The 25334-nt window shown below is 42.8% G+C and overlaps 1 protein-coding gene across 2 annotated transcripts; it reads left to right on the top strand.

The window, feature by feature from the left end:
• The first annotated feature begins 1472 nt into the window (after positions 1–1472).
• On the top strand, positions 1473–24458 carry LOC122541891 (2-hydroxyacylsphingosine 1-beta-galactosyltransferase-like). 2 transcript variants are annotated; one of them, XM_043679060.1, is made up of 6 exons: positions 1473–1893; positions 5417–6248; positions 19356–19495; positions 20855–20931; positions 22783–23002; positions 23955–24458. In XM_043679060.1, exons 2-6 carry the CDS (start codon positions 5418–5420, stop codon positions 24280–24282), a joined length of 1596 nt encoding a protein of 531 aa, XP_043534995.1. In that variant the 5' UTR covers positions 1473–1893; position 5417; the 3' UTR covers positions 24283–24458. The 2 variants fall into 2 exon arrangements, with proteins under 2 accessions (XP_043534995.1, XP_043534994.1); XM_043679059.1 differs by having other exon boundaries at positions 1474–2008.
• The last annotated feature ends 876 nt before the right edge of the window (positions 24459–25334 follow it).

Here is a 25334-nt window from a genome sequence, read left to right as displayed (position 1 = left end):
CAAGATTGGCTTAGTGGCAGGAAGCAGAGGATATGGTTGAAGATTGTTCTGTAATTGGAAGCCTGTGTTCAGTGGTGTAGCACAGGGTTCAGTGCTGGTTGCCTTGCTGTTTGTTGTGTACATTAATGATTGAGATATGTTTAGGAGGCATGATCAGTAAGTTCATAGATGACATGAAAATTGGTGGTGTGATAAATCATGAGAGGAAGTCTTAGACTACAGAACAATGTAGATGGGCAGAAAAAATAGCAATTGGAATTGAAAGAAGGGATACATTTTGGGAGGATTAACAAGACAATGTGTTGAATAATAGGATGGTGAGAAGTACAGAGAATCAGAAGGACCTTGGTGAGCATATCCACAGATGCTTGAAGGCAACAGAACAATTAGATAAGGCCATTAGGAGGGCTTGTGGAATAATTGCTTTTATTCATCAAAGCATTGAATACAAGAGCTGGGGGGGGGGGGGGGGGGGGTTATATTGAAGCTGCATATATTGGTTGAATGCTAGAACATTGTTCTGGTCATTGCACTCTAGGAAGGAAATGATTGCACTAGAGAGGATGTAGAGGAGATTCACCAAGATAGGTGAATAGGTGCCTAGGATGGGTGATTCAGCTATGAAGAGAGACTAGGTAGGCTGGAGTTTGTTTCCTGAGAGCAGAGAAGGCTGGCAGGAGACCTGATTGAGCCATACAAAATTATGAAGGGTATATGTGAGGTGGGTATAAATGTTTCTCCTTAGTAGAGGAATCAATAGCAAAGACTTAAGCTAAGGGGCAGGTGGTTTAAAAGAGATTGAAGATTTTTTTTCACCCAGGGGCCAATGAGTATTTGGAATCTACTGCCTGAGAGGCTACTGGACATGTGAACCCTCCCAACATTTACGAAGTACTCTGATTGAACAGTTGAAACACCAAAGCATATGGCCCCTTTGCTAGAAAACAGGACTGGAGTAAATAGGTACTTGATGACAAGCGTGGACATTATGGGCCAAAGGGCTTCTTCCTGTGCTGTAACACTGTATGATATGGGAACATCACCACCTATATCTTCCTCTCTCCAAGCCACTCACCATCCAACTTATCAACATCCCTTTCATTTGGCTGGATAAAAATCTTGGATATCCCTTCCATTGGGCATTGTGTGTCTGCCTACAACACCACCACCACCTTCTCAATCAGCAGCAGCTAGGGCAATAAATGGGTCAACAAAGCACCTCTCGAAGATGATTATTTATTTTATTCATAAAGATCTTTATATACAGACACATAATTCGATTCTGTTCACAATCTTTATATAGAACAAACAAACCCAAGGCATTCCTTACTTATACAAGACTATACCTGTGGAAGTGAATATATGTTTATGTATTTTTTTCCCAAAAGTGCTTTGAGGAAGAGCTGCTGACACAAGGGACCGACTGTATCTCAATGTGGGTTGATCCCAGTTCGGGTGAGGTCAATTGTAATAGGTCGGGAATGAGGGGAGTGACTGAACCGTGTTGAAACTGTGAGCCATTTTCTTTTTTGCTTCTGGTAATATCTGGATCCATCTCAAATAAAAAAAAATACCTGAGGAATGCTGGAGTCTTCTTCAGCAATAAAAAAAAGTTCAACCATTTAAAATCCGAGGTGTATAATGAAGTTTCAGTCGACAATGAGCCGGCAGTGAGCGTCTATAAATGGAAATGATACCATTGACAACCCTGTGTTGGAGAAATGTTTTTCCCGTTTGGCTGGTTTTAAGATTAGGGCGGAGCAATTAGATAGGAAGTGAAACCGGGTTGTGAAAAAGTGCACACGCCTTTTAAATTCTCCAGATTAAATTCTTCGGTAAAAGGGCACCCCGACAACTGGAAGCCTCACCGAACTGCTCAACACCGGTCGGCAGGTAAAGAGTTTACTTATACATGGACTGCTGTGGGCAAAGACTACAACCTCTGTGTCTTTGAACAGGTTGTTGGGTTTTTAACAAGTCAAAGGTCATCGAACAAGAAAAGCTCAAGGTAGGAAGCAGTTTGCGCTCATAATGGTTCGCATGTGACACAAAACAAGTTTCTGCAGCAGCGGGAACCTCCAATCATTGTGACTGTATTGTTCAACTGTAGATTATTTGCTTGTAAATTGAACTGTGTCAAACTTTGTCTTCTAACCATTTGTTTATAAGAGACCAGTGACTCTTTAGTGCAGACTGAAAACACAAAATTAATCCGGTTCTAATTCATTGAAATACCTTGATCACAGCGTGCTGTGTCACAAGCACCATACCTGAGCTGCCACTTATATCCTTACACGTTTTACTTGTCACCAAATTAGCTACCGTAGGACAGAAACTGGGATTTAATTAGCGCCAGTCATGTCCCAATGTGCTTTGCCTAACCGTTGACTGCAGTGGAATTCTATTGTTTGAATCAATTGTTGAGGAATTAATAGCAGAATATTTGGAAAATTATAATTTTAAACCAGCAGAGGCAGCATGGTTTTACCATAGAATCGCTACAATCCAGGAGCAGACCATTCTGCCCAACAAGGCCATCATGATTCTCTGAAGAGCAACCACTTCAGATCCACTCCATTGCCTAGCCCTGCATTTCCCATGGCTAATCCACTTAGCCTGGACACTATGGGCAATTCAGCATGGGCAATCCACCTCACCAGCACATCTTTGGACCGTGGGGAGCACCCAGATGAAACCGATGCAGACGCTGGGAGAATGTGCACACAGTTGCCCGAGGGTGGAATTGAACCCCAGTCTCTGGTGCTGTGAGGCAGCAGTGTTAACCACTGAGCCACCGTGCTACTCGTCATGAAAGAGAAATTGTATCTGACTATTTCATTAAGAGTTTTTGTAGGATGTCTCAACCAGAATGTATAGAGAAGATTGCAATGAGTGAGCCAGGTAGACGTCTTAAAATATGAGTTCCCTGATTGGGACTGATATAACCAGGGAGCCCTGGCTGACAGATATAAATAAGAGTGTCAGAGGTTCTGTTCAGTCTGAGCTGGCTCTGATGTGCTGTTTTTGAACTTCCAGAAGATGTTTGACGTCTCAAAAGGTTAAATCTTAAGAGCCCACAGTGTTGGAGATAGTATATTGATATGGATAAAGGAATTGGCTAATAGGCAGGAAACCAAGAGGGGTAAGGAGTTTATTTCCAGGTTGGCAACCTGTGACCAGTCGGGTTCCACAGGGATCAGTACTGGGACCACAACTGTTTACAATATATATTAATAACTTAAAGGAAGGAAGTGAATGTACAGTAGCCAAATTTGCAGATGACACAAAAATAGCTGTAAAGGCAGTTGTGAGAGGGATACAATTAAGTAAGTGGGCAAATGGAGAATAATTTGGGAGAGTATGATATTGTTCATTTTGGAAGAGAGAACGAAAGAACAGAATATTACTTAACACGTTTTGAGAGGATTTGTAGCTCAGGTTGACGTTCTGGATGTGGGTTTACTCGCTGAGCTGGAAGGTTCATTTTCAGACGTTTTGTCACCATACCAGGCAACACCTACAGTGACCTCACTGAAGATGTTACCTAATATGGTGACGCAACGTCTGAAAATGAACCTTGCAGCGCAGCGAGCAAACCTACATCCAGAATATTACTTAAATGGAGAAAAACGGCAGAAAGCTGCAACATATAGGGAAATTGTACATGAAACACAGAAAGCTAGCACACAGGGGCATCAGGTAATCAGGAAGCCTAATGGAATGTTGGCAGTTATTTGAAGGGGAGTGGAGTATAAAAGCAGGGAAATCTTAACTGCAACTATACAAAGTGCCGGTCAGATCACACTGGGAGAAGTGTGAGCAGTTTTAGTCCCCTCATTTAAGAGTGATATAATTTCATTGGAGGCAGTTCACAGAAAGGCTCATTCGGATAATATCTTGAATGGAGCGATTGTCTTATGAGCAACAGCTGAACAGGCTGGGACTCCACTCAGTGGAATTTAGAAAAATGAGAGGTGCTCTCATTGAAACTTATTGGATTCTTAAAGGGCTTGACAGTAAATGCTGAGAGATTACTTCCCCCTCCTTGGAGGGTCTCGGACCAGAGGGCATGGTTAGAGAATAAAGGGGTGCCAAATTAAGACTGAAATAAAGAGGAATTTATTCTCTCAGAGAATTGTGAATCATTGGAACTGCTTGCCACACAGAGTGGGCAGCACGGTGGCACAGTGGTTAGCACTGCTGCCTCACAGTGCCAGAGACCTGAGTTCAATTCCCGCTTCAGCTGACAGTCTGTGTGGAGTTTGCACATTCTCCCCGTGTCTGCGTGGGTTTCCTCCAGGTGCTCCGGTTTCCTCCCACAGTCACAAAGATGTGCAGGTCAGGTGAATTGGCCATGCTAAATTACCTGTAGTGTTAGGTGAAGGGGTAAATATAGGGGAATAGGTCTGGGTGTGTTGTGCTTCGGCAGGTCGGTGTGGACTTGTTGGGCCGAAGGGCCTGTTTCCACACTGTAAGTAATCTAATCTAATCTTTAAAAAAAGCTGTTGGGCAGAGTCCTTGTGTATATTTAAAGCTGAGACCGATAGATTCTTGATCACATGTTGTGAGGAAAGGGCAAGAAAGTGGATGTGAGGAATATCAGATCAGCCATGATCCCTTTGAATGGCAGAGCAGACTCATGGGGCTGAGTAGCCTACTCCAGTTCCTATTTCTTATGGACAGTCAATTTATACACAGCTAGATCCCACAATCTGTTTTAAATGAATAATTCTGACAATTTAAAAAAAAGAGTGCGATGTGGCAAATAATTTGGGTTTGGCAACTGTGTGACCTAAATACCAGCAGACTGTGCCCCTTTAAGGTAGCAAATGTAAGTGTTATTCTGTCTGCAATAGTGAAAAAGTCCAAAGATATGCAGGTTAGGTAGATTGGCCATGCTAAATTGACCCACTGTGTTCAGGGATGTGCAGGCTAGGTGGACTAGCCATGGAAAATGTGGGGATAGGATAAGGGGCTGGGTCTTGATCTTGGGGTGGGGGTGGGGGGGCTGTCGGTGCAGACTTGATGGGTCAAATGGCCTCTTTCCACACTGCAGGGATTCCATGGTTGGCTGATAATGGCTTTCTAGCCCATTTCTGTGGGCAGTCAAGAGTGAACCATCTTGTTCTGGGTCTGGAGTCACATATAGACTAGACCAGACCAGATAACGATGGCAAATTTCCTTCCGTAAAGGGCATTAGTGAACCAAATCTTTTTTACAAGCAACAGTGGTTACGTAGATATCATTAGGCCAGTTTTTTGAGCAAAGTCAAATTTCACCATTTGCCATGGTGACAGTTATAGTACTTGCCAGGAGTAGGTTGTTCAGTGCCTGTACATTAGTTGAAATGCCACATTTTGTGTGAAATATTTGTTCGCAGAGTCAGTCTGCAGTGATTTTCTTGTTCTTTTCCAGAATGAAACTGTTATTCTTCACCATTCCACTCTTCATATTGACTTTGACCATCTTGAAGTCTTCCATAGCTGCTAAGATAATGGTGATCCCACCGATCATGTTTGAAAGTCATTTACAAATATTTAAAACACTTGCAAAGGCGTTGCATGGGCAGGGGCATGAGGTGGTCATTGTAGCATCGAAAGGCCGGGAGATCGAGGAATCTCCTTATTACAGGTTTCAGAAGTATCCCGGCCTGTTCACTTCTCAAACTGCCGATGACTTCCTCCAGGAGAAAATGAAGAACATCTTCTCGGGGAAGTTTACAGCGCTGGAACTCTTTGGAATTTTGGACAGTTATACAGCAAACTGTGACCAGATGTTGGGCAACCGGGATCTGGAGAACCGGCTCAGGGAAGAACAATTTGACCTGCTCCTGGTTGATCCCAATGAAATGTGCGGCTACGTATTCGCTGAAATCCTGGGCGTGAAGCATGTTACGTTCTCCACTGGGCTGTGGTTCCCGGCAGAGCTCGGTGCCCCCTCCCCGGTTTCCTATGTTCCAGAATTTAACTCCCTGATGACCGATCGGATGAGTTTCCTGGAGCGTGCTTGGAACAGTTTGATCTACGTGGTCAGCAGAGTGGGCACCAGGTGCGCCGTCCTCCCTAAGTACGATGCAATTCTGCAGAAGTACAGAGCTAAACCGTCCAGATCCATGTTGGAGGTGGTCCAGGCTTCCAGCGTTTTCCTTCTCTGCACTGACATAGCGCTGGAGTTTCCCAGGCCGAGTCTACCAAACATTGTCTTTGTGGGAGGAATCCTCACGAGGCATGCACACCCCTTGCTGGAGGTAAGTCGTACAGTTCCGCCCCAAAAGTATCCTTGGTCAAACACCACAGAAACAGACCCTTCAGTCCAAGTAGTCCATGCCGAACATAATCCCAAACTAAGCTAATCCCAACCCACCGCCTGCTCCTGGCCCATATCCCTCCAATCTTTCATATTCATGTACTTATCCAAATGTCTTTTAAATGTTATAATTGTACTCACATCACTTCTCAGGACTAACTGTCAAAACTACTTATTTGAAAGTGTGGAGGGGGGAGGCGATAGTCTAATGGTAATATTGGTGGACTGTTAATCCAGCAACTCAGACAATGCTCTGGGGACCTGGTTTCAAATGCTACCACAGCAGATGGTGGAATTTTGAATTTAATTTTTAGAAAAAAATCTGGAATTAAGATTTTCAATCTAATGATGACCATTAATTGATTGTTGGAACAACCCATCTGGTTCACTAATGCTCTTTCGGGAAGACCTGATCTGACCTATATGTGACTCTGGGCCCATAGCAATGTGGTTGACTCTGAACTGCACCCTGAAGGGGCAGGCAATAAACGTGTGGCCCAGCCAGCAATGCCCCCATCCTATGAATGAATAAAAGAAAAATCCCAAGTGCTGAAGAGTTTAAATCTGTTTGAGCAGTAACTGCAAGGAGCACAGATGGAACGCCCGTGTGAAGAAATTAGACCAGGGAAGGATTGAAAACAATTTAGTGGAAAAGTCAACAGGAAAGGAAATAGTGAGCAGCTCTGTGAAGACATCACCTTGCCAGGCCGATGAGGTTTGGTGTCAAATTTAGAAGATATTGCGGATTTAACTGCTTTTTTAATGAACTATGGAACTGTAGAAAAGCTGGCCGGTGAGAAAGCCTAAGCAATAGGTTGGAGGGCAAAGTGTTTAAATGGTTGAAAAGTGGGGGTAGTGTGAGGCAATAAAGTGAATAAAGATAGATCCAGAGGAGGTATAGTGGTGACAGGATGTCTATGGCACAGTGGGCTCTCTGGTTCAGATCTAAGGTTGTTGAACTTGATCTTCGAGGTTTCAAAATGAACAGTGAGGAAAGGGGGCCAGATATTGTGGTGAGGATTGTGGGATTCATGAGTCTGAAGAAGAAAGCTGTGATGAGCAAGTATTGAAAATCCTCAAGGGAGTAGACACATTTTATGTGTGGTCTGTTCACAATCTGGGCCTAAAGAATGCCTCTGTTCAGTTTGCAAGCATGACTCCAGTCGTTCTCACTCTCCCGCTGATATCTCTGTCCTTGGCACTGTATCAATGAAACTCAGTATAGACTTGAGGATAGCACCTCTAATTACTGAGGCACTTTTCAGCTTTCTAGACTCAACACTGAGTTTATCAATTTCAGATTGACGATCCCCTGCTTTTAAAGTTGAGAAAAGGTAGGTGTGTAGTTTGTTGGAAACCAATATTGCAAATGAAGGTAGACACAGGAAGAGCAGGTGGTGTTTACAGGGGTTTTGTATCAATTCTTGTTTAATGGATCTGTAACTCATCTGAACTCTGAAACCGAAGGGTTAAGAAACAGCGACTTGGAGAGGCGCAGTAATATATGACGAGGAGGTTGTAGATAAACAGAAATAAAACCAGAAAATGTGGAGGATTTAAAAAAAGCAAAAAAACGCTTAAGGCCTGTGGCCTTTCATCAGAACCAGGAGAAGTGAGAAACGTGATAGGTTTTCAGCAAGGGGTGACTGCGACAAGGGCAATGGGAAAGTCTGTGATGACGGAGAAGATAGTCAGACAGAAGCATTAGTCCTCCATGGGCTAAGGGAATAGAACAAAAGGGCTGTATGGAGCAAGTGTGCTACTGATTGAAAGTGAAAAATAAGAGAAAATTCAAAACAGGCAAACTGGGGGACAGCAGTTTAGGATCTGAAATTCATGAACTCGGTGTTGAATATAGAAAGCTGCAAGATGCCTCATGGTAATTGAAGGTGCTGTCCTCAGGCTTTTACTGAACTTCATCGAAACAGTGCAGAGGACAGAGATATCAGCGCGAAAGATTTATGGAGAGTTACAATGACTGGAAGTGTGGGATTACGCTTGCAAACTGAATGGAAGTATTTCTTATATCCTCTCAGCATTAAGAAGACCACGCCTTGTGAGCAGAGAATACAGTTGACTAAATTGATAATCCATGTAAACTGTTGCTTCTGTTAGAAATAAGGGGCCTCAGAAGGTGGCAAGGAAGCGAAACGTATCTCCTGTATTTGCATGGAAAGACGCTGTGAGATGGTGTGACGGGAATGATTGAGGAGCGGACCAGGATGTCATGAAGGGAACTGTCTCTCTCTGAGTGCTGAAAGGGAAGGGGGAGAATGTGTTTGTTCGTAGCATCACATGACAGTTGGTGGAAAATTATGCATTGAATACAGAGACAGGTGGGGGTGAAAGGTGAGGGCAAGAGAACGTAGTTCTTGGTGGGAGGGGAAGGGGTGACAGAAGTGCAGGAAATGTAGGGGACACAGTTGGGAGCCCTGACCACCACCTCAGCATTTCTGAGATGATTGACTTCCTCATTAAAAGATGATCTTGTCCAGCATGGTCAACAAGTGATTTGAAAATACAATCATTGGTTTCATAGCGAAACACTGAGTCAAAGCTGAGCAAATCTTCAGACAATGATTAATGTTGGATACAGTTCATAGGGAGGCCTTATAAATACCAAGATGCATTGTAAATTCATAAAGCTATTATCAGGGAGAATTGATAAGTTTGGGTATTTCCCAGTAGAATGGAGAATGTTAAGAGGGTGACCTAATAGAGGCCTTCGGGATTATGGTGACAATGAAATATGTATTGATGGATTGTTCCCACTGGCAGGTTGCTATAGTCATGACATAGCACATAGAGGAAATCAGAAAATATTTTTGTGAACAGAACTTGCTGTTTCCCTTACAATGGACAGTGTTGTTGTTGTACTGGAACATTGACCCGACTGATGTGGAAAATTGTCCAGGTATGAACTTTTATACAGAAAGCAAAACAAATCCAACCTTGCCAATTACCTCCCTATCTGAATACTCTTGATCATTAGTAAAGTAATGGAAGATATCATCAACGGTGCTAATCAAGCAGCACCTACTCAGCAATAACTTATTCAGTGACACCCAGTTTGGGTTCTGCCAGGGCTACTCAGGTCAAGATCTCATTACAGCCTTGGTTTAAACGTAGACAAAAGAGCTGAATTCCAAAAGGCATGTCAGAGTGACAGCCCTTGACATCAAGGTTGCATTTGACTGAACATGGCATCAAGGAACCCTAGCAAAACTGGAATCAATGAGTATCAGGTGGCAAACTCTCTGGTGGTTGTAGTAATACCTAACACATAGGGAGATGGTCATGATTGTTGGAGGTCAGTTATTTCAGCTGCAGGAGTTCCTCGGGATTGTGCATAGGCTACCCATCTTCGGCTGCTTCTCCAATGATCTCCCTTCCATCGTAAGGTCAGATGTGAGGATGTTCAGCACCATTCGTGACTCCTCGAGGGAAGCCATGACCAAATGCAGGAGGGCCTGAACAACATCCAGGCTTGGAAGTATATCGCCCATTCCTTCAATGTCACTGGGTGATGATTCTGGAATACCCTCCCTGACAACGTTGTGTGTAAACCTATAGCAAATTCTCTGCAGTGGTTCAAGAAGGTAGCTCACTCCCACCACCTCCTCCAAGGACAGCTAGGACTGGCTAATAAGTGCTAACCCCGCCAGTGATTTGATTTTCTTTTTAAATTGGAATTATCTGCCCAGGGCTTTGTTTTTTAACTAAGGCTCATAAGTTCTTTTGGAAAAGAGTGAGATGAGTGTTTTCCCACTGTTTCGAATGGATTAGTAATTTTCTCCAATGGAGCTACTGATATTTTGACGACTGAACATTGCATTTTAGGACAGGGAGTTCCATACGTTGTAACAAAATATTGAGGAAACCTCAAGGTGGGGTGTCAATATATGGGAAAGGGTCTGTCATGCAAACTCATTTGCTACATTGCCATAAGATCATCGATTAACTGATCACAATTACCACTGTCTGCTCACATAAGGGGTCAAGATTAGAATGGTGCTGGAAGGGCACCTTCATCAGGGAAGGGCTTTTGTCCAAAACGTCGATTTTCCTGGTTCTTGGATGCTACCTGACCTGCTGTGCTTTTCCAGCACAACTCTAATCTTGATTCTCATCTCCAGCATCTGCAGTACCCACTTCTGCCTTGTTCACATATGGAGCTTAAAGATGACTAAAGTGAAATCTGACCTAAACAAGGTGACATTTACTAATGGCCAGACCACTTGACAGTGCTTTGATTTTCATAAGTCTGTCCAGTCGCTCACGACTAAGAATGCATTCCTGTATGACCTTCCACATACTTGAGGATATCCAAAACCTTGTAGGAGCAAATTTACTGCAGATATTGGAATCTGTACTGAAAATGAAAAACGCTGGAGATCACAGCGGCTCTCGATGGAGAGAGAGCAAGCTAACGTTTTGAATCATGATAACTCTTCTTCAGGGCTCCATAATCTTGCTGCCCTTGTCCTTTTTCGGGCTAACGTCTGTTCACTCGTCACCCTGTGCTCACTGACACTGGCTTGCAGTTAAGCAATTCATATGTTTATTTTTTGATATTATTATAGTTTTATTTTTGTTTTCAACTGCTTATCTCTGTAAACCTTGTTAGCTCCACAATCCTTTTGATATGCCTGTGTTAATCTAACCTCTGACCTCTTGAGCATGCCCTATTTCTAATGCTCTGTCTACAGTGGCAGTACTTTCAGTTATTTCGGTCTAAATTCACTACCTGGCTTTATTCTTTCAAAGTTAAAAATCACACAACAAAAGCGGTACAGTGGCTCAGTGGTTAGCCCTGCTGCCTCACAGCACCAGGGTCCCAGGTTCGATTCCAGCCTCAGGTGACTGTGAATGTGTGGAGTTTGCACATTCTCCCCGTGTCTGCGTGGGATTCCTCCAGGTGCTCTGGTTTCCTCCCGCAGTCCAAAGATGTGTAGGTCAGGTGAATTGGCCATGCTAAATTGCCCATAGTGTTCGGTACATTAGTCAGAGGGAAATGGGTCTGGGTGGGTTACTGTTCAGAGGGTCAGTGTGGGCTTGTTGGGCCAAAGGACCTGTTTCCACACTGTAGGGAATCTAATCTAAAACAGGTTATAGTCCAATAGGTTTATTTGGAAGTACTAGCTTTCAAAGCACTTCGAAAGCTAGTGCTTCCAAATAAACCTGTTGGACTATAACCTGGTGTTGTGTGATTTTCAACTTTGTCCACCCCAGTCCAACACCGGAACCTCCACATCATGTCTACCATTGACGCCAGCAACTACTTACTCTTTCAAGACACACTTTAGCACTCTCCACCACTTTTAACAAACGTTGCGATATCTAACCTAAGACCCTAGGTTACAAATTTTCTGTATAATGCCCTGTGAAAAGTTCTTTGTCTTTAAGATTGTTTTGAAAGCTTCCATTTTCTTATCATTTGCCAACTGTATATTTGTTCGTGGGATGTGGGTGTCGCTAGCTGGGCCAACATTGATTACCCATCTCTGATTGCTACTTGAACTGAGTGGCACTGCAGAGGTTGATTAAGACTCAACCGTAGTGCTGTGGGTCTGGAGTCACGTGAAGGCCAGTAAGGACCTTGCCTAAAGAAAGTTAGTGAACCAAATGGGTTTCTTTAACCATTGACCACTGCTGCAATTTGGGCCAGCTTTTATTCCCAGATTCTCATAGAGTCCCTGCAGTGCAGAAAGAGGCCATTCAACCCATCGATTCTTCCCCAACCCTATAGGAGAGCGTGCCATCCAGACCCAACTCCTGCTCCTATCTCCGTAACCCTTATTTTACCATAGCTAATCTATCTAGTCTGCATATCCCTGGATACTACAGGGCAATATAACATGGTCAATCCACCTAAGCTTTTCATCAGTTCACATTTCACCAGTTGCCGTTGTGGGATTTGAACTTGTGTCTCCCTTAATGGTTGCCATGCTAACCAGCCAACAGACTGGTACTGTTTACCCAGCAGAGATCTGTGACAGTGTGTGGAGACAGTGTATCCAGGCAATCAGTAGCAGTAATGAGTTCAAGTGGATTGTAATAGGGATTCGAGTGGTTTAAAAAGTCCCATCCAGAAGAGAGGACAAATTACAAAATGGGTTAATATTTTATTTTTCCTCAGCGCCTCTGAATCAGAGCTTTGCTCACTTGTAACAGTTAAGTGACTCACTGATGAAACAAACAATAATTGGAGTCAAAGGGCAGCTTTGTCAAGTTAATACTTGTACAGTTTCAAGGTGGTGCCAGGGTCAGATCCAGAGAGATGAGTGGCAATTTACAATATATAACACCAATATACTGAAGCTGCCTTCACACATGTACTGCTTATTAGACTGAAAACCCATTTACAGTTGATTCTATAATGATTTAATTATAAGACGTTAGTAGTTTTGCAAATAAATACAGAAGAATGCAATTTTAAATTTTCTGTTTTCGGTTTGTGAGGTCTCGTACATAAAACTACCATTTGACATGGCACTCTCAATGTTGAAATAACAATCTTGGGAGAACAGTGAAATTAGAATTCGCGCTTGTACGAAGTTGTACTTCACAGAGGGGTGGGGGTTAAGAAGTACAGCTTGGTTCACTGAATGTTTTGCTTCTCCTTTATCTGCATTCATACATGGAGAATCCCTTAGGTTGTCAGGTTCTGGGAGGCAGCCAGCTGATAGTGGTGTAAACCAGATCGAGCTGCCTGTGTGGATCATCCTCTGATAGACTGTCACTAATTCCCCGAGGCAATTCTTGATGGGGGATGGGTATCGTGACTACGTATCATTTAGTGAGGGTGTTCAGCTCCTGGGTTGAACCACTTGAGGCTATTTCCAGCCCCCCCTCTGCTACGTTTCCACCCTGCTGTAGCTTACTGAAAATGCTGAGATTGCTTCCCAGTTGCATCCAGGAGAGCAGGCAGTCAAAGCAAGCATGATTGGGAGAGTTGGCAATTAAAATGGTGATGTGATGTTGGAGGTCTAACATGAACGGAAAATTTTCTATGCATATCATTTCTGATGTCAGAACAAGACGCACCGATCTTTTCCCAGGAGCTTTGCAATCAACATCTGTGTCTCTCTCTCTCTCTCAGAAGATACACAAATAGTTTTTTTTAATGCAATCCATTCATAGGGATGTGGGTGTTCATGGCTGTTCCAGCATTTATTGCCCATCCCTAACTGCCCAGAGGGCCCTGGACAGAGGTCAAAGGGCAAGTGTAACTACTACTGTGATTGTTTGGGAAGGTGCCATTGAGAGTGATGGAGTTGATCAGGGTGTTACTGGCTACAAGAATAACATTTGGATAGCTATTTACTCCAGATTTTAACTGAATTCACATTTCATCATCATTTCACCCATGTTAAGAATTTGAACCCATTAACCTGGGGTTCTGGATTACTGGCCGAGTGACATAGTTAACATGCCACTAACAGAAAAGCTCAACAGGTCTGTCAGCATCTGTGGAGAGAAATCAGAGTTAACATTTCGAAGTTAAAACATCATACAACACCAGGTAATAGTCCAACAGGTTTATTTGGAAAGACTAGCTTTCGGAGCGCTGCTCTTTCATCAAGTAGTTGTGGAGTGTAAAATCTTAAGACACAGAATTCATAGCAAAAGTTTACAGTGTGATGTAACTGAAATTACTTCTTCAAAGAGACCTGGATTGTTTGTTAAGTCTCTCACCTTTTAGAATGACCATGCTGGTTTCAATTCTTTCATATATAAATCCCATAACTTTTAAGAAAAAGTTACATTCTCAAGTGAACTTTAACAATAGGTGCCATGTCAGCTCAGATAATGCATTGAAGATGTGAGGTTAGAGTCTGCCTGCCTGTATCCCAATGTTCAGACTGAATCTATTTCTTAAAAAAAAGGATTTACAGAATCTTACATGGATTCATGTAGTTTTTGAGCAAAATAAAATGTAATGCTGCAAGTACAAATTCACCCCACAAACCTGACATGTGGGAGTGTGTATCTGGGGAGGTGTGAGTGTCTGTGTGAGAGTGTGTGTGTGTGAATGTAAAGGGGTGTACGTCTTTGAGAGGGTGTATGTCTGGGTATGAGTGTGGGGGGTGTATATGTGAGCGTATGACAGAAGGTCTGTGTGAGTCTATGGGTCTGTAGGAGTGTGTGTGTGTGTGCGTGCACATGCATATTCTTGTGTGTGAGAGAGTGTGTAGTGCAGTGGGGTCACCTATAGTGTGACATGAACCCAAGGTCCTGGTTGAGGCCATCTCCAAGGGTAACAAACTTGATTATGAGCTTCTGGTCGGCTACTCTGCGTTGTTGCCTATTCCAAAGTCCAACTTGGAGAAAGGTCTAAGGTCAAATGTCCCAGACCGCTGAAGTGTTCCCCAACTGAGAGGGAACACTCCTTCCTGGTGATTGTTGTGTAGTGCCCATTCATCCGTTGGCATAGCCTCTGCTTGGTCTCACAAATGTACCATGCCTCAGGGTATCCTTACCTGCAGCGTATGAAATAGATGTCGTTGGCTGAGTCGCATGAATACCTGCCGCGTACATGATGGGTGGTCTCCCCCTGTGTAATGATGGTATCCATGTTGACACTCTGACACGTCTTGCAGCATCAGCTGTGACAGCGTTGTATGCTGTTGTCCAGAAAGCTGGGCAGTTTACTGCGTACAATGATCTGTTTGAGGTTTGGTGGTTGTTTAAAGATGAGAAATGGAGGCGTGGGGAAGGTCTTAGCGAGGTGCTAATCCTCATTGATAATGTGTTGCATGCTGCGAAGAACATGGCATAGTTTTTTAGCTCCTGGGAAGTACTGGATAACGAAGGGTACCCTGTCGATTACAGCACGTGTCTGTCTCCTGAGGAGGTCATTACTATTTCTCACTGTGGAACATTGGAACTGGCGGTCGATGAGTTGAGCATCGTAACCTGTTCTTATGAGAGCATCCTTGAGTTCTTCCAAGTGCCTGTCACGTTCCTCCTCATCTGAACAGATCCTGTGTACGTGTAGGGCTTGTCCATAGGGGATGGCTGTTTTAATGTGTTTCGAGTGGAAACTGGAGAAGTGTAGCATCATGTTGATATTTTGTGTAGATTGTTTTGAGTCATAGACTGATATAACAGGGAAACAGACCCTTTGGTCCAACTTGTCCATGCTGATTAGATAACCTAACCTAATCTAGTCCCATTTGCCGGTGTTTGGCCCATATCCCTCTTAAACCCTTCCTGTTCATGTACTCATCCAAATGCCTTTTAAATGTTGTAATTGTACCAGCCTCCACCACTTCCTCTGGCAACTCATTCCATACACACACCACCCTCTGCGTGAAAAAATTGTCACTTATCCCTTTAAACCTTTCCCCTCTCACCTTGAACCTATGCCCCTCTAGTTTTGGATTTCCCCTATCCCAGGGAAAAGACTTTGGCTGAATGACCGTTCCTCAGAACATTAGCATGCCTGTGCCGAATGTCATACTGTACAACTGCATAAATTATACTAAAATAGTTTTACAAAAGGAACTGGAATTTTGATGCTTCCTTTTCCGATTCCAGAGGCAAGCAGTTCCCGGGTGGCAAGTGGCAGTAGCAGCAGCAGGAATTCCGTAAGCTCTGTACATCTGTTCGTGTTGTGGAATAGTTATTGTAGCTAGCAGATAAACACCAATGCAATGGTTATTCTGGGCTGTATTTAGTAGTTGGTTATCACAACAGGACCACCCAGGAAAACTGCATACATTTATAGATGATAATGCACACACTAGCAGGTTTGTTCTTTAATGGATTTGGGGAAGGGTGTGTGTGTGTGTCTGTGTTGGTTGGGGTGCAGGAAGGTGAGGTATGATGTGGAATCTACTTTGCAGGGTGAAGAGTGGTACTCGTCTAGAGGGTGGGAAGGAGCAGAGTATATATGTGCATAATTCGTTAAGGGTGCAGCACAGGTAGAGCGAGAAGTGAATAAAACACAGTATCTAGACTTTACTAGTAGGGGCACTGATTACAAGAATTGAACCCATAAAGGACACAAGCTAGACCTCATCTCAAGCATCGTAGACAACCCTGGGCGCCATACTTTATTAAAGATGTGAATGCCTTTGCAGACAGTGCCAAAGGAGATTACAAGAATAGCTTTAGGAATGCGAAATGTCAGTTAAGAAGATAAATTGGAGAATTTGTCTTCTCAAGACAGGAGAAGAGGAGATATGATTTAAGTTTTCAAAGTTATACGGATGTGTACAGAGTCGACAGGGAGAAACTTTTCCTACTTACAGGAGTATCGAGAACCAGCGACAGTTCTTAAAACTTTTTCACAGCAAGTAATCGGGGTCTGGGATGCACTGCCTGGATTTTTGGTGGAGGGAGGTATTAGATGAGATCAGATGATTGTTTCTGTTTAAATAATGAGTAAAGTTGCTGGGGAAAAGCTGGAGATTGACACTAAGTCAAAATGCTCAGAGACATAATGGACCAAATGGCGGCCTAATGCACAATAACAATCCTTCTGTGATTCTGTGGTGTGTCATAATCAGCTTTTGAATAATAACCACTGGCAGCTTGTTGCCACTAACTGATTTGTATGGCAAAGACTCTGTTGTTGAAAGCAAAATGCATGATAGCAACCAGATAAACATAACAGTGTCAAAGATGTTAATATAAGACTGGGCTGACCAAAGGGTACACAGGTCATCATGAGGTCTTGAGTGAGCTATTCTGACATATCCCTACCTAAGCCATCATGATATCATCAGATTGGGTGGACTGTAATGCGGTTTCCAATACTGACCCATTCAGAATCATAACCGTACACATCATGTAATAGGGGGGGAAGGTAGAGAATTCTAAAAAGGGAGCTTGGGCTGTTTTTCAGCTGTTCTAGGGGCAAATCTGAAAGATGAGATTTGAAAGACCATATTTCAAGTTGATCCCTCAATGGGACTATCAGGATTGCACTGCACCCCCCAGGTCATCTCCTCTGCACAGAAGCTCTTCAGCCACATAACCTCTGGGACACCCGGACCAACCAACCCAACCACCCTGTAGCTCAACATTTCAATTCCCCCTCCCACTCCACCAAGGATATGCAGGTCTTTGGACTCCTCCATCGTCAGACCACAGCGAAACGACGGTTGGAGGAAGAACGCCTCATCTTCCGGCTAGGAACCCTCCAACCACAAGGGATGAACTCGGATTTCACCAGTTTCCTCATTTCCCCTCCCCCCAGCCTGTCTCAGTCAAACCCATCAAATTCAGCACCGCCTTCCTAACCTAAGATCTTCTTCCCGACCTCTCCACCCCCACCCCAATCTGTCCTATCACCCTCACCTTGACCTCGTTTCACCTATCACATTTCCGACGCCCCTCCCCCAAGTCCCTCCTCCCTACCTTTTATCTTAGCCTGCTGGACAAACTGTCCTCATTCCTGAAGAAGGGCTAATGCCCGAAACGTCGATTCTCCTGTTCCCTAGATGCTGCCTGACCTGCTGCGCTTTTCCAGCAACACATTTCCATCTCTATCAGGATTGCAAACAGGTTGAAAGAGCACAAGGAAATATGACTTAATTTAATCCTTTGTTTAAAATTGAGATCAGCAATTTTGAATCTACCTTCTCAAGGTCATCATACACCAGTTTGGTCTCTGGTATTGTCTGAAATAATAGATTTTACAAGTTAGCAGCAATGAAAATGATTTAGCAAAGGACAAAAGTATGGAACTGACAAGCCTGGAGAAAGGCAGGAGAACACAAGGGAAAATGTAGCTGCAAAGGATGGATAGAACAGACTCCCAGAGTCTATTTGAGGACAACAAGCAGTACCGAGGGGGAAGCTGGCTCCACATATCTGCTGAGGCTAAAAACGAATGTTGTGTTCCCCTTCAGTCAAGCAGGAAAAGAATTTAAATAATAATATTGTCACATCCTGCCTGTTTGTTGACAGGGAAAATATTAATTAGCAAAATATGAAGCATTGACAATTGCATCTCAACAGATTTTCAATATTATTAGCTGTATTAATTTGCAAGCCAAGTACCCGCATGACGTTGGCTTGGGATCCTTTCTATGTGCTAATTGGGGCTCAATGCTTATTTAGAGGGGGTGCAGTATGCTTTGTGCAAATGGTAGTTTTTTGGCTAGACAGTGACTTAGCTACTGACTGCTAAAGGGACCACCTGTAAGCTGTAGAAAGGGCAGTGCATTCAACTTGTTTCAGTTTGCAACCAGAAGTGCTTAGCCTGGCTCATCATGTCTCCACAGGCTCAGTACTTCCCCAGCTCTAAAGGGTGAAAAAGGTTGATTCAGTATTTGAGACATTTTGAACCTTCCAGAGTCCTGACTGACCACAGGTCATTAATTGTGTGAAGTTGAAACTCAAGATCCTAAGTTTGAGTGAAAATTAGGCCAGATACATGTTGCAGATCTGTTATCACTTTGCCAGCTTCAGGTACTAGATAAGTTTCACTTCTCTGGTGCTTCTTGAAGTAGGATTGTCAAAGGAAAGAAACTCTTGTGCGCGCACACAACCTTTTCAGAATCAAAACATTTCCGAGCCAATGAAGCATGCTTTGAAGTGCAGTCATTGTTGTCACAGGAGAAATAACCGCCAATTGGTGCTCAGTAAACTCTCTCAATATTTTCAATTTGCAATACGACCAGACAAGGTTTTTGTTTGGTGATGTTGGCTGAGGGATGAAGATTAGCCAGAATGTGGAGGCTACTTCCCCTGTCCTTCTTCAAAATATTGCCACAGGACCTTTTACATTCACCAGAACAGGCAGATTGGTTCAGCATCTTATATGAAATTGGCATTTATTGATTGTGCAATGCCAAGTGAGTGTCAGCTTTGACTGTTGAGCTCCAGCTCTAGAGCAAAGCTTGAACCAGAATATTGTGACTTAGCCATGAGTGCTATTGACCGAGCCCTGAGCAGCAGGTGTTTAGTTTTGGGGGGAGGATTGCAATTCACAATCGGTGGGGAAAACCAGGAAAAAAAATCTGAACCAACTAGCAGATGTAGGCTGCTTGGTATCTGAAGTCATCCATCTAATTTACCTTTTTGTTTGAAGGACCTGGCCACCTGGGTGGAAGGTGCACCTGACGGAGTTGTGGTGGTCTCTTTTGGTGCTGGAGTCAAATATCTTTCAGATAACCTGACAGAAAAACTAGCAGCTGCTTTTGCTCGGTTACCACAGAAAGTCCTCTGGAGGTAAGGACACAGAGCTTTGCTAAACCGTTAGCAAAATATGAAAAAGCATATTTTTAAGAAGTCAAGGGGGTACAAATTTCATAAGTATTGATATTAAACTTCAATTGACCAGGTGGAATAGTAGTATTGGACTTTATATTATTAACTGCACCTCCCTTGCGAAGTTCACTACCAAGGACAAAATGGAAACATCACCTCCAAGCTCTCTCAATACTTGACTATATAGCTAGGTTTCAGTATTGCTGGACTATTACACTGAAATTCCTCATCAAAAGCCATTAATACAAGGACTTCAGCAATACAAGAGGAGCCAGTCCCGTGCCCCTTTGGGGATTTATGTTGAAGAAACCTCTCAAATGTGGAACAACAGCAGGTTGTTGAACATCTTGGCCTGCCACACCAATTGCACAATGTTCCTCCATACCACCTGCCCTGTGAAGCTCTGCTTGTCCTGATACTGCCACCGCCAATTGTCTTAGTACTCATAGCTTTGTAGGGGAAATACAAGATTCTTTATTCATTCATGGGTTGAAGGCGTCGCTGGTTAGGCAGCAGCATTTATCCATACCTAATTACCAGAGGGCAGTTAAGAGTCAACCACATTACTGTTGGTCTGGGTGACGTGTAACTCCAGACCTGGTAAGGATGGCAGATCCCTTCCCTAAAGGAAATTAGTGAACCACATGGGTTTTTCCCAATGATTCCAGACTTTGGACAACATGGTGCGAAAACACACTTCCTGCAATTTCCCCAATTGTCCCCAAGGAAATATAGTTTGTCTGCCCTAAACATTTTAAACATCTCAATCAGCACATCCCTCAAACTTTCTATATTTCCAATGCAAGCCATTGGAACCTCTTCTCTTGTTTTCACACTCCAGTCTGGATAACATTCTAATGAAACTCAGTCTCTTCAAGCCCTATAACTCTTGCCTGTCAGCTCACAGCTGAGGTGCAGTCTGACCAAAGCAATGTGCTGCTCCAACATTGTGGTTTTACAGGAGCATTTAAAAATCCTTGTTGAAATGGAAGAGCTGGGGGAAACCAAAGCAGAATGTACTGCGGAAACTGTGGTTCTGGTGTGATTCCTGTTGACTTTAAGAGCAAAGGTGACTCTTTAAAATAAGATGACTATTCAAAGTGGGTTATCTTTCCACTTTCCAGCAAACCAATTCAAAAGCAGACCACTTAGAGTTATAGAGATGTACATCATGGAAAATCTGGTGTTCTGGACCTCACATTCTCTTTCAAATAACTGAATACATAGTTTGGTGCCCTTTCTGGCAATTTGATACTTTTTTTCTCCAGGAATTGAAGAGCGAGGTGTAGCAACAGTAACTGCAATCTTTTCAATCCTTAGGTTTTTTGGAAAAAGGCCAAGCTCCTTGGGAAATAATACAAAACTGATGGAGTGGATACCACAGAATGACTTGTTGGGTATGTGTCAGCAGACTTGAAATAATAGTGCATTACAGGTTGAAGTTTAAAAATTGTTAAAGATTGGAAGAAAATCAAGTATTTTAATAAGATTGGATCGGAAATTATTATGGATGAATTTTGAAACCGTCCACAAAACCTAAAATGAAAACAGAAATTGCTGAAAAAGCACAGCAGGTCTGACAGCATCTGTGGAGAGAAATCAGAGTTAACATTTTGGGTAATGTGACCCTTCCTCAGAATACTAAAACCTAAAACCTACAGACCTCTAAGGGACAGGCATCTCTTTCCTCTCATCACTCTCAAACAGGTATCCTTATTTTTAAAATGCTGTGTGCAATTAAGAGATTATTCTAATAAAATCAGGAGGTTCTTAAAGATTATCAGAAGTCAGCCAGTTGCCTCAATGCTAGGAACTTGGATACAGAACTGGCTCAAAGGTAGAAGACAGAGGGTGGTAGTGGAGGGTTGTTTTTCAGACTGGGGGCCTGTGACCATGGAGTGCCACAAGGATTGGTGCTGGGCCCTCTACTTTTTGTCATTTACATAAATGATTTGGATGCGAGCATACGAGGTACAATTAGTAAGTTTGCAGATGACACCAAATTGGAGGTGTAGTGGACAGCAAAGAGGGTTACCTCAGATTACAACAGGATCTGGACCAGATGGGCCAATGGGTTGAGAAGTGGCAGATGGAGTTTAATTCAGATAAATGCGAGGTGCTGCATTTTCGGAAAGCAAATCTGAGCAGGACTTACCATTAAGTGTATAAGGTCCTAATGAGTGTTGCTGAACAAAGAGACCTTGGAGTGCAGGTTCATAGCTCCTTGAAAGTAGAATTGCAGGTAGATAGGATAGTGAAGAAGGCGTTTGATATGCTTACCTTTATTGGTCAGAGTATTGAGCACAGGAGTTGGGAAGTCATGTTGTGGCTGTACAGGACATTGGTTAGGCCACTATTGGAACATTGCGTGCAATTCTGGTCTCCTTCCTATCGGAAAGATATTGTGAAACTTGAAAGGGTTCAGAAAAGATTTACGCCAGAACTAGAGGGCATAGATTTAGGGTGAGTGGGGAAAGATATAAAAGAGACCTAAGGGGCAATGTTTTCACGCAGAGGGTGGTACGTGTATGGAATGAGCTGCCAGAGGATGTGGTGGAGGCTGGCACAATTGCAACTTTTAAGAGGCATTTGGATGGATATATGAATAGGAAGGGTTTGGAGGGATATGGGCCGGGTTGGGATGGGATGTCTGGTCGGCGTGGACTAGTTGGACCGAAGGGTCTGTTTCCATGCTGTACATCTCTATGACTAGTAGTTTGAAAGCAGATATAATGAAACTGGTGTGCCAAGTAGGCACTGAGCTAGTGGCTGGAAAGAGTCAAACTAAGTTCTTCCCTTAATGGAGAATATCACTACAACATTGATTCTCTTAGAACGTAAGGACTAGGAGCAGGAGTAGGCCATCTGGGCCTTCGAGCCTGCTCTGCCATTCAATAAGGTCATGGCTGATCTTTTTCATGGCCTCAGCTCCATTAATCTGCCCTCTCACAAACCCTTAAATCCTTTACTGTTCAAAACATTCTTAGCTTTAAAAATATTTATTGAGGAAGCCTCAACTTCACTGGGCAGGAAATTCTACAGATTCACAACCTTGTCTGGGTGAAGTTCCTTCTCAATTTGGTCCTAAATCTGCTCCCCCTAAATTTGAGGCTATGCCCTCTGTCCTAGTTTCACCTGCCAGTGGAAACATCTTATTTCTATCTTAACTTTCCCTTCATAATTATAGAAACATATAAAAGATTCCCCCCACCCCATTTCTAAATAAACTTCAAGTTTATTTGTTTTAGGTCATCCGAATGTAAAGGCATTTTTAAGCCATGGAGGTTTGAATGGCATCTATGAGTCCATATACCATGGTATACCAGTGGTAGGAATTCCATTCTTTGGAGACCATTATGACATCATGACAAGAGTTCATGCTAAAGGAATGGGGATTTTTCTATCCTGGAAAGCTATGACTGAGGAGGACATTTATCAAGCTATTATCACAGTGACCATGGATCCGAGGTAAGAAACAAGTATCACAGAATAGCGTGGTCTGGAAGGGAGCCACTCAGCTCAAGCAGCCTATACTAGCTCTTCTGGGCAATCCAATTAGCTCGACTGTATCTCAGAAAGCCCTTTGAATTAATGGATCCACTATTTGCATGATAGTGGTTTAAGCAGTTTATGTGAATGTGCTGCAACACCTTGTTGATACAGTGCTTCTAATCTAATAACATACTGAGGTACTTCATAAAAGCATAATAAAGCAAACATTGACAGCATATGACAGGGATTATAGGTTAATGAGCAAAAGCTTAGTCAAAGATGATCAAGGGCACAGCTTCCCTGAATGGAGGTCAAGCTTAGGCAGCAATAGCCACACGGAGCTTCAGTTCTCCCCTCTTGCTGTCCATGCTGTCATAAATCTTCAACTCCAACCTCTCACCTCACTGACGGTTTAAGACAATTTTCTTCACAATGGTATCACTGAGGTGAAAAGCTGTTTCAATGAGTGTCTTAAATGAGGTTAGTGAGAGAGAAAAGAGGTTCAACCAAGGATTTTCCAGAGTTCTAATCCACTGCAACTGAAGGCAAGGCCACAAGTGAACTGATTAAAATCAGGGATGTTCAATACACCAGAATTAGGAATGCCGATTTGCGTGTTGAGACTGATTACAGAGGAGTATGTGATCAGGGGGTGAGTTTGTAAACATTGTCTTAGAAATCATACATATAGGAGCCATTGTAGGCCAGAGTACAAGAGTGATCACTGAATGGCAGACTTAAGAGTGTTGAAACACAGGCAGCACAATTTTGCAAAAATCTCAGGATTTACAGAAGGCAGAACTTTGGTCTCGGAAGTGTGCTGGAGCAGTCAATTATGGTAGCAACAAAGGCACAGTAAGGGGGTTTATGGCAAAATTTCAAAATTTAAAAAAAAAAGTTAATTCAATGAGTTTGCTCTGATTTCCAGGTACAAGGCACAGGCAATGTATTTATCCAAATTGCATCATGACCAGCCTCTCCATCCAGTGAACCGTACAATCTACTGGCTGGACTATGTTCTACGGCACAATGGAGCAGCACATCTACGCCCCAGCATGTATGACATGTTCTTCTACCAGTATTACATGCTCGATGTAATCGCTGTGTTTGCTGTGTGCACAATATTATTTGGTTATTGTTTCTTGAAAATGGTGAAGAAACTGAAAGGAAGTGTTTTGCCAAAGGTTAAAAGCAGTCATACGCAGAATGGCATTCCAAATAGAAAGATGGCATCAGAAAGCAAAAAGCGAAAATAAATCATTGTACCAATCCTATCAGGTTACTATGGGAACTAGTACCTAACTGGCTTTTTTTTTTAACACTTGAAACTTAGTTGAATTATTTTGATAACTGAAAGGTAATGTGAGGTTTTAAGCCATAAATGTGATTTCTACTGACTTTTTATATGTATAATAAAGATCTATCTTTATAATTTGGTATGAATCTTTGTGTATAGTAGAGATTAGACAGATAACATAAGAGCTAAAATCATATGGTATGCGTTTACGTGGAATTCCAGTATGCAGTATTATTCCCCATGGTGCCGAGTCTAGATCCTTGTACATCCGTGATGACAACAAGTCCCGTGCTTCGAGAAGGCACCAGTTATTTCTCTCCCAAACCCATATCTGGATTCAATAAGAATTAATAGAGGTGCAAATTAGGTGGCTAGACAACTTCCCTAAAGGACACTAATGAATCAGATTTATTAGTCAACAGTTATTTTTCTAGTATTTATTTTTTATGATAATTAATGAATTTCGTTTCTATATGAACTCCCAATGGTGGGGTTTCCAAACCAGGATCATATCAGATTCCACAAATATATCTAGTTTTACCTTCTGTAAATTAATTTGCATGCACAAACTCAACCAGACTAGTTCATGTATGCACCCAGATGTACATTAGCTTTCTTCACAAGGTCTTGACTAACACTTTAGCGTTGGATGACATGCACCTTCTGGAGTGCAGGAAATTGATGTGAATGAGGAAAAACACAGTCCACTGAAATAATTGATATTGCGAATGGACAGCTAGTTTGGAGAAGGGGAAACCACAAGAGGTAGTTTTTGATTGCTGCAAAACTGACACAATCTCTGAATTCAATCTCCATGGAGGAAGTCTACGAATAATGGGAAGGTGTCACTAATAAAGATCCCTAACAATAAGTCTGAAAATCACTGTTTATAAAGTTTCCCAAATGTATCCATTCCCTAATCAGAAGATAGTGTGGTGATTAGTGAAGGCTCACTTCAATCAAATCTTGCTTCTATCGGCAAAATACCACTTTATGAAGCAGAATGATCAC

This window comes from Chiloscyllium plagiosum, chromosome 38 (genome assembly GCF_004010195.1).
Source record: "Chiloscyllium plagiosum isolate BGI_BamShark_2017 chromosome 38, ASM401019v2, whole genome shotgun sequence".
Classification (NCBI taxonomy): domain Eukaryota; kingdom Metazoa; phylum Chordata; class Chondrichthyes; order Orectolobiformes; family Hemiscylliidae; genus Chiloscyllium; species Chiloscyllium plagiosum.
The sequence above is the reverse complement of the archived record's forward strand: the minus strand, read 5'-3'. Positions and strand labels throughout refer to the sequence as shown.